This window comes from Hemibagrus wyckioides, linkage group LG29 (genome assembly GCF_019097595.1).
Source record: "Hemibagrus wyckioides isolate EC202008001 linkage group LG29, SWU_Hwy_1.0, whole genome shotgun sequence".
Taxonomy (NCBI): domain Eukaryota; kingdom Metazoa; phylum Chordata; class Actinopteri; order Siluriformes; family Bagridae; genus Hemibagrus; species Hemibagrus wyckioides.
The window spans coordinates 19,627,337-19,637,336 of record NC_080738.1 but is presented as its reverse complement, the minus strand read 5'-3'; the positions used below and the strand labels follow the sequence as shown (position 1 = coordinate 19,637,336).

At 42.1% G+C, this 10,000-nt stretch overlaps 2 protein-coding genes across 4 annotated transcripts in view; both read right to left on the bottom strand.

The window, feature by feature from the left end:
• Positions 1–2,473, bottom strand: part of LOC131349389 (adipose secreted signaling protein) — a 17,488-nt gene extending 15,015 nt beyond the window's left edge. Inside the window, exon 1 of the mRNA XM_058385028.1 lies at positions 2,327–2,473. The gene's annotated coding sequence lies outside the window, so the exon portion shown is untranslated. The remainder of the gene's footprint in view (positions 1–2,326) is intronic.
• Positions 2,474–2,612: 139 nt separating this feature from the next.
• btr01 (bloodthirsty-related gene family, member 1) overlaps positions 2,613–10,000 on the bottom strand; it is a 12,550-nt gene continuing 5,162 nt past the window's right edge. For 2 of the 3 annotated variants that reach the window (XM_058385025.1, XM_058385026.1), the window contains exons 4-9: positions 9,464–9,697; positions 7,427–7,574; positions 5,721–5,771; positions 5,385–5,426; positions 4,401–4,427; positions 2,613–3,953 (exon numbers count right to left, since the gene is read on the bottom strand). In XM_058385025.1, the coding sequence (XP_058241008.1) occupies positions 3,412–3,953; positions 4,401–4,427; positions 5,385–5,426; positions 5,721–5,771; positions 7,427–7,574; positions 9,464–9,697 (1,044 nt within the window). In that variant the 3' untranslated portion in view covers positions 2,613–3,411. The remainder of the gene's footprint in view (positions 3,954–4,400; positions 4,428–5,384; positions 5,427–5,720; positions 5,772–7,426; positions 7,575–9,463; positions 9,698–10,000) is intronic. The other variant, XM_058385027.1, reaches the window with a different exon arrangement.

Genomic DNA, 10,000 nt, shown 5'->3' with positions numbered 1-10,000 from the left:
GTGTGTGTGTGTGTGTGTGTGTTGAAGATGATGAGCAGTAGTGTGTGTGTGTGTGTGTGTGTGTGTGTGTGTGTTGAAGATGATGAGCAGTAGTGTGTGTGTGTGTGTGTGTGTGTGTGTGTGTTGAAGATGATGAGCAGTAGTGTGTGTGTGTGTGTGTGTGTGTGTGTTGAAGATGATGAGCAGTAGTGTGTGTGTGTGTGTGTTGAAGATGATGAGCAGTAGTGTGTGTGTGTGTGTGTGTGTGTGTGTGTGTGTTGAAGATGATGAGCAGTAGTGTGTGTGTGTGTGTGTGTGTGTGTGTTGAAGATGATGAGCAGTAGTGTGTGTGTGTGTGTGTGTGTGTGTGTTGAAGATGATGAGCAGTAGTGTGTGTGTGTGTGTGTGTGTGTTGAAGATGATGAGCAGTAGTGTGTGTGTGTGTGTGTGTGTGTGTGTGTGTTGAAGATGATGAGCAGTAGTGTGTGTGTGTGTGTGTGTGTGTTGAAGATGATGAGCAGTAGTGTGTGTGTGTGTGTGTGTGTGTGTGTGTGTGTTGAAGATGATGAGCAGTAGTGTGTGTGTGTGTGTGTGTGTGTGTGTGTGTTGAAGATGATGAGCAGTAGTGTGTGTGTGTGTGTGTGTGTGTGTGTGTGTGTGTTATTGAGTGAAATGCGCCGACTCGGCTATATGGTCTGATTTTGCAGAATTTTTCTGCGTCTGGTTCTTCAGCTTGTTTCTGCAGCATCTCATAAATAATTAACTGTCCTTGTTTCAGATGACCTCTACCTCGGTCATCCTCTCTTCCTGCAGCACTTTAATCCAGTGGGATTTCAGTTCAATAAACACTGAAGAGGAAAAAAAAACTTGCTTTAAATAAACACTGGTGTGTAACATCTACTGAGTGTGTAATCGCTGTTAGGACACCACTGCAGCGTAACCTGATCATTCATCATTTAATCGATTCACAGCTTGATGAGAGGCTGTGTGTGTGTGTGTGTGTGTGTGTGTATGTGGTGTGTGTGCTGTAGGATTTGTAGTATCAGGTGATATTCTGTGGAGTAGGAACCTTGTGTGGGTGTGTTATGTGCAGGTGGGACTGAGAAAAGGTTAATAATAAAAGGACCACAAGTGTAGCACTGAACGCGTGTCTGTCCTGTATTATTGAACCCTAAATATAATATGACGGTATATAACCTAACAGAACCGAACAGGATTGACTTCAGTCTGCTCTCAGATCAGAGAAATGAAAAAAAGGATTTACGTCTTACAACTGTGAGGGAAACACAGAGCATTAACTTAAAGAGAGAGAATAAAGAGAGAGTGGTCAGGAAGCCGCAGTTTAGAGCCGCTATAATGGAAGTGACCACAGGAACTGACTTTTGTTTTGTGAAGAAATGTATCTATAAATGGCCAAAAAGTATGAAGTGTTTTGTTTTTATTCAGTAAAGTATGGTAATTATGGGTACGTCGCTGTGGTGTAAGAGGAATAAAAACAACATGCGGATGTCCATTTAGAGGAAAATTATGAGTAATAACGCTGACCCTAACTCCAGCTCGCCTCCACAGCGCTGATTAGTTTCCTCTAACTGCGGTGGAGTTGAGAGCACGTGCATCACAGAACACGTCACTGACGTCAGGAGGAGTAACACAAAGCATTCCCATCGTGTCTGAATAAAACACGCAGAGAAATGATCTTTAAATGAATCCTAAATCAAAATTTATTTATTTATGCTGGATTTTACACTGCATTATACCTTTGTTACCCTTGAATTTATTTACCTAAATATTATCTTGTTATTGTAGTATTTTTGTATTTACTTCATCACTGTGATCTGTTTGGAATCCCTTTATTCTGTGCATCAGAGATATTTATTTGTAATTAGTATAGTGTACAATTGTTTTCATTTGGACCTCTGTTCTGGAAAATGCATGGCATATTAAAAGTCAATAAAAAATTTAAATAAATAAATAAATCCTAAATCAATCAATCAGCCGAGATTTGAACGGGAAGAGGAACAGTGGGACATTCAGCTGAACAGATGGAGCATCAGCTTGATATTTATTCACACAAACACACAAATCTGTTCAGATTATTATTATTATTATTATTATTATTATTATTATTATTATTATTATTAAATGCTGGGTTTATATGGAGCACGGTCAGTTTTTAATGAATTGAGAGAATAAATAACACTTTAAATCAAATGTCCACCGTGTTAGAGTTTAGCGTCAAGGTGAGTGTATCTGATGGGACACCGTGTTCCCACACACACACACACACACACACACACACACATTGCGCGCGCCTGTAATGCGGGGGGGGGAGGGAAAAACGACTAACCTGAGTGTCGGGACGCTCCCGGTCTCTCTGATGCTGATGTGTGTGTGCGCGTGTGTGTTCTGTTTCTGTCCTTCTCGGCGCAGAAATGCAGCATCCTTCACGCGACACGTCATTAACGGCCACGCGCTTCACCCATTGGTCCAGTGTAGACCTCACACTAGCTCCGCCCCTAATATCACAGTCAGGCTGATTTGCTTTTTTTTATCCTCATAGAAATAATAGGAACCTTTAAATACTTAAATAATGAATGTCTTGTGTTAAAGCTTTATCTAAGAAAATAAGGGACAAAAAAACATTTTTATTCACATTATGCACGCAGTACAGTCAGGATTATGAGCAGGAATAAAGGTTATATTTTCAATAATAATCATTTCTAGGAGATAAAACAGATGGTACAGATGTGTGCTAAGAGCTGTATATTACAGTAATATATCTTATTTGAACAACACACACACACACACACACACACACAGTGTAACAAAAATTTCAAATAATATACAAAAATAAACATCAGATAGGGGTTTCATCAATACTGATATTGTGATATTGTGCTCATTTACTCAGGAACATGCTTCAGTATCTAACACCAGCCACACTGACCAGACCGCAAAAAATAACGGGGTTCTGAACAAATTTTATAATTAATGATCGAAAACACGCAGACTGTCAAGGAACAGAACAACCAGCAACATCTGTATATCCTGTTTAAACACTGGATTTAACTGAGAGCATGGAGAAGCTGACCAGAGCACACAGCAGGGTCAGTGAGGGTTAAAATGACCGCATGTGTAAACAGGAAGGTAGAAACAGCGCTTCGGTTCTGTGAGCACTGAGCACAAAGACACGCCCACTTTCTTTCCTCTCCAAGCCAGAAGTGTTCCTGACGATCAGTCGCTATCGCTCGATAAGAACGAAGATTCGGACGCATTAAAAACTATAAACACATGCACAGCTTTACTCTGTCCTAGCTAATGTAGCTAGCAAATACACTTCTTTTCAGTTCAACTGGAAACTCGTCTCAGTTTCACTGACGACACTGACGAGCTTCTAAACATGTCAATGAAAAAACTGTAAATTCTAAGAGATTATGATGAAGTGATGGGCCAAATGATCAGAGGATTGCCATTTTTCCCGGATTTGTTAGTGCAGGGACTGAAGCATGGATATAAAGTTTCAGTAAAGAAGTAGACGTTAGAGAAGATAAGTGTCATGGTGTCAGCGTTATAAAAAGACACTTGTCCTTTTTCATAGTCTATGTAAATCCCAATCCTCTGAGGTCTGGGGTTCAGGTAAATGGGCATCAGTGGACTGGACCGAAAGGCATATTCATGGTTTTCTCGCAGACTCAGAAGCCAGTAGCCGTTAGCCGGACTGACCGAGATCTTTCCCTTGCGGTTGCTGGAGCGATTGACCACGCCCACATCCCAGTCTGTCTTCTCACCCACGTGGACCTCCCAGTAATGACGTCCCGAGCTGAAGCCCTGGAAGCCGAGCACACAGACCACACGGTCGAACCGCTCAGGCGTGTCCATCACGGGGCGATAGCGGTCACTGCAGTACACCTGCTTACAGTCCTCAGAGATCACCAGTCTCGGATGGGCGGATTCTCGATCCAGAGTAACGTCCACTGAGAGAGGAGCAGAGGCCGAGGTTAGAGGTTTAAACACCACATGGTGTCTGTTAGTCCACAGTACAGCTTGCTATAATATCATGTGTTTTATTCCACAAACTGTAATTTATTAATTAACAGAAAAACGTTTACATTTCCAGAGTAAAACTGTGCAAAAGTTCCAGCCGATTATCAAGTTGCTAGCAGCTGTAATTATCTCTAATATCATAATTAAAAAAATATCTAATATCACCAAATTTATTCAATTTATTCTGTTCATTTCACATACTAATAACTAAATATGAAAAATTTTAAATATTAAATGTTAAAATATTAAAAAGCCGTTCGGATTATAAAAGAAAATGCAGGATCGTCCACATGGGGGCAGTAGAGGGTCATGACAGCTTCATCTGCAGGAGTTCTGTATGAAATGTCAAAGGATTTAGAAAGGGGAAAAAAACTCACATGTGTAATCCTGTAACTTCCACTGACCTACAGGAGAGAGAGAGAGAGAGAGAGAGAGAGATTAGAACAGTAACATGTGCTTAGTTAAAGATCTTGTGCTGCTAAAATTATTTTCATTAATTTGAAAATAAAATGTGTTTTGTGTATATTTTTTGTGTTATTTCTTACTCCGCTTCTAGGTCAGTGTTTATTGGCTGACTAGACTGTCAATCATCATTTTGACGCTCTGCCAATCTGAGGCCTTGACTTGACTGTGTGTGAGTACGCGAGCCAGTGTACCTTATGCTCCGACGCGGTCAGTCTGGTGTTCGATGCCGTGATCTCACGGTGCTTAATGTATCTTGTTTAATGGAGTCACACGTTGTGTTGTGTGATTTGATCTATCTTTAGGTTCGTTCTTTGGTTATTGACTTGTATGGAAGTCTGTGCGGGAGATTACGCTGATGTATCACAAATCCCAGTGTGTCTACTTAACCAAACACATCTTTGGTGATAATTCGAGTATTTATTCAATCGTTGTTATGATACTGTTTGTTTTGTTTCATGATTAGATTAATTAGTACTTTGTTAGATTAGGTTTGTGAGTGTTACGCCACCCTTGTACTTTTACTTCTTAGTTTTGAGGAGTTTAATCAGGGCGTCATATACGCCGGTTTTATTGTCATACCTTTCTTTTGTCAGTCCAGACGTTAATTATAAGGATTGTTTTGTTTTGTTTTGTTTATTTCTTTGATTTGGGTGACACTCCTTTTTTTCTGTCTGCTAAATTTCATATTCTTTTTCATTTAATAATTCTTTGTACACTTCCAAACACACGTTCAGTAAAGTCTTCTGAAACGTACTACTTTTCCGTGTCCTCTTTGATCTGTTCCACGCCCAGGAACAATAATCCCACTGAAATGTTCTGCTATCATCTCTCTTAAACATCAAACACATGACAACAAATAAATAAAAATACATGACAGAAAAACTAATGAAACTCACGCGGCTGTTGTTTTACAGGTGACTCCATCACTGAATGTAAACCTGTACACACACACACACACACACACACACAGCAGTGTTAGAAACATCTTGACTACAGGTCTTTCATGAGTGAGGAGCAAAGTGTGAACATTTTTTAATGATAAAGTCAGGAAAACTAAACACCTTTAAAACACCTGTGGTCATGTGACCATGACATCATCATGATGCTGACTTCAGTCTGATTTCATGATTATTTTCAGCAGCTTTAAAAGCAGAGCCATATTCTAATCATTTCAGTTGATAATGGATGTGTGGAACGGTGTGTGTGTGTGTGTGTTTATAAAAAAAACTTACAAAACTCACTCGGCTGTTGTTTTACAGGTGACTCCATCGCTGAATGGAAACCTGTAAACACACACACACACACACACACACACACACGGCAGTGTTAGAAACATCTTGACTACAGGTCTCTCATAAGTGAAGTTTGTGTGGGTGGGTGTGTGTGTATAGTGTATGTGTGCGTATATACGTGTGTATGGTGTGTGTGTGTATGTGTGTATGTCTGTGGGTGTCTGTGTGTGTATGTTTGTAAGTGTATGTATGTGTGTAAGTGTGTGTGTGTATATGGTGTATGTGTGTGTATATGCATATGTGTATGTGTATATGTGTATGCATATATGTATGTGTAAGTGTGTGTGTGTATGTTTGTAAGTGTATGTATGTGTGTAAGTGTGTGTGTGTATGGTGTTTGTGTGTGTATATGTGTGTGTGTGTGGGGGGGGTGTCTGTGTGTGGGTGTCTGTGTTTGGGTGTGTGTGTGTATGGTGTATGTGTGTGTATATGTGTGTGTATGGTGTGTGTGTGTGTGTATGGTCTGTGTGTGTGTGTGTGTATGGAGTGTGTGTGTGGGTGTCTGTGTGTGGGTGTGTGTGTGTATGGTGTGTGTGTGTGTGTGTGTATGGTGTGTGTGTGTGTGTGTGGGTGTGTGTGTGTGTGTGTGTCTGTGTGTGGGTGTCTGTGTGTGTGTGGGTGGGTGGGTGTGTGTGTGTGTGTATGTTTGTAAGTGTATGTATGTGTGTAAGTGTGTGTGTGTATGGTCTGTGTGTGTGTGTGTGTGTATGGTGTGTGTGTGTGTGTGTATGGTGTGTGTGTGTGTGTATGGTGTGTGTGTGTGTGTATGGTGTGTGTGTGTGTGTATGGTGTGTGTGTGTGTGTGTGTGTGTGTATGGTGTGTGTGTCTGTGTGTGGGTGAGTGTGTGTGTGGGTGTCTGTGTGTGGGTGTGTTTGTGTGTGTGTATGGTGTGTGTGTGTGTCTGTGTGTGGGTGAGTGTGTGTGTGGGTGTCTGTGTGGGTGTGTGTGTGTGTGTATGTATGTGTGTAAGTGTGTGTGTGTGTGTGTGTATGTTTGTAAGTGTATGTATGTGTGTATGGTGTGTGTGTGTGTATGGTGTGTGTGTGTGTATGGTGTGTGTGTGTGTGTGTATGGTGTGTGTGTGTGTGTCTGTGTGTGGGTGTGTGTGTGTGTGTGTGTGTATGTTTGTAAGTGTATGTATGTGTGTAAGTGTGTGTGTGTATGGTGTGTGTGTGTGTGTATGGTGTGTGTGTGTCTGTGTGTGGGTGAGTGTGTGTGTGGGTGTGTGTGTGTGTGTGTGTATGTATGTGTGTAAGTGTGTGTGTATGGTGTGCGTGTGTGTATGGTGTGTGTGTGTGTGTATGGTGTGTGTGTGTGTGTGTATGGTGTGTGTGTGTGTGTATGGTGTGTGTGTGTGTGTGTATGGTGTGTGTGTGTGTGTATGGTGTGTGTGTGTGTGTGTATGGTGTGTGTGTGTGTATATGGTGTGTGTGTGTATGGTGTGTGTGTGTGTATGGTGTGTGTGTGTGTGTGTGTGTATGGTGTGTGTGTGTGTGTATGGTGTGTGTGTGTGTATGGTGTGTGTGTGTGTATGGTGTGTGTGTGTGTGTGTGTGTATGGTGTGTGTGTGTGTATGGTGTGTGTGTGTGTGTATGGTGTGTGTGTATGGTGTGTGTGTGTGTGTATGGTGTGTGTGTGTGTTTACAGCTCTGCGGCAGCTTCCTCAGCTCCTCCTCCAGTTTCTCCATCATTTGCGTGACGTTTTTAAGGACGACTCCAGCCGTGGGGTCAGGGGTCAACGTCACTTCTGCCCAGCTCTTCATGGGAGGACCAGTAGAGAGGGACGGATATGTCTGTGAGGAGAGAGTGAAGAAGAAAGATGGACTGGTGTTTATAGAATGTATATTAAACATTATCTCAGACATTTGTGGGAAGTAGACGTTCCTGATTATAGACACATAAACTACAACGTGCAGTTCCTTACATTCACTACTGGACCATAAGGAATCACACCTTCACACTTATTTAAAAACCTTCAAATCTGTGCATAAATCTGCCAATGACTAACCTCCTACATTCCTTAATAACTAGCTGCTCGGATCATCTATAATAAGCTAGCTGGAGTTGATAAACATGGATTAGCTAGTTACAGTGTTTTATACACAGATCTGCTAATCTGAGGCTAGTGACTGGCTAATTCACGGGTTAATGACTGAGACTTCACACAGCTTTCACTTCCTTCTGTTCTGACAGACGAACAAAAGAAACAAACCTTCCCTTTCGAAGGAACTCGACGCTGCGTCATGACTGACGCTATGGGAACACTTTTCGAGGAAGTGTGTCTGGAGCTCCATGTGCTCGGTACAGCACATGGAGTGTGCTTGGTACACTAGTTGGTAGAGGCCATTACCCAGGCCTACGAGGTTCATGGAATTGCTTTGCCTCTAGGGGTCAGGGCTCACACCACTAGGGGTGTCGTCTCATCCAGTGCCCTAGCTAGGGGTGGTCCTTGACAGGAGATTTATGCTGCGGTGTGCTGGTCCTCTCCGCACACCTTTATCAGGTTTTATAACCTGGACCTGGACCCCGCTCCTGGGTCTCACGGCCTTCAGGGCTAATTGGTGTTCTGTTCCTGGTCCACTCATGCTCTCTCACAGCCCCTGGGACAGACATCGACTGGTGTGTGGTGGCGTGGGTATTGACGTTCCCATAGAATCAGTCATGACGCAGCGTTGAGTTCCCTCAAAAGGGAACTACAACAGGCTACATATGTAACCTGAGAAAGGAATGAGATGCTGTGTCGCTGGCCACACCCGGAGAGTCGTCTTGCGCTTTCCTCCTTCAGAGAAAAGGCAACTTGAATGGATGTGAGGTAGATGCCCTTATAGGTACATGCTGGCACGTATTCCTCAGTCACGTGTCCTATCTGAGCCAATGAATTGGAATGTGTGCACACGGACCTTCAGACACACTTCCTCATCAAAGTGTTCCCATAGCATCAGTCATGACGCAGCATCTCATTCCCTTCTCAGGGAACCAGGTTACATATGTAACAGCACCAGAGACAAAGCTATTCCTAATATTGCTATTACTATAACTGTTCTTCAAAGCACAGGGTGAAAATCTGACTCATTACATTACAGTCTCACAGAAAGGAGCGACAAAGTGACATTCATTCCATCAGGAAACCTGACAAATGACAAAGGAGGAGGAGATGAAAGTACAGACTGGCTCCGATAACCAAAAAATAAAATAAAAATAAAGCCACAAGACGGCAGTCATGAACGTTATCTGATACATCAAGAAGAAGTATTTCAGCACTGGAGTTCACAAATGGAATTCAATTATTAACGATCATGAAACATTCAGGAAAATAAAAATTAAACAAAACACCTTCATGCATTAGTTATTCTCTGTTGATACAAAACAAAAATTCTAATTAACCTATTTTAAACATTTGACTTATTTCAGGCTTAGTTTTGTTCTAGAGAAAGATTATTTTTAGCTCTTATATATACTAATATTCCAGAGATACTCCAAGACAACTCGTTCACACACACACACAAACACACACACACACACACACACACTCATATACATACACACACACACACAAATATACACACTCACACAAATATACATGATACACACACATACACACACATATTTTATATCTTTATATTTGCTCTAGTAACACTGTGATGATGATGATGATGATGATGATGATGGTTGTTGTTCTGACCTTGAAGAAGTTGATGTGGTCAGTGGACTGAGAGAGCTCAGACAGAGCGCTGCTCCTCTTTCTCAGCTCAGTGAGCTCCAGCTGAAGGTCTCGGATGAGAGCCTGTGAACGGAGCTCTGCAGCAGCACGACCCATCTCCACCACCTCCAACACCTCGGCCTGAGATCTGTCCAAGGAGCTGATCAAAGCACGGAACATGCTGGCTGTGATCTCCACCTCCTGCTGGGCATTGGCCTGAGGAGAGAAACAGGTGACCTTCAGCAGTGAGATGAGACATGTACTTCTTCATGAAAAATCACTTGGTCTAGAACTTCTCAGGGTTCTGCAGCTGGTCCTTCTGGGAAAGGTTTGATGCTACAACAGTTTTTTATTTATAGAGTGCTCGCTACCAAGAACCTTTAACTATCCAAAGAATTCTTAAAGATTTTCCACAATCTGGTGTGGGAGTCAAAGTAGAAGTGAAGCTGGAGCATGAAGTTCTCCACATCTTCAAGACAGATGCGGTTTCTATGGTAACATTATGTAACCAGCTGCATA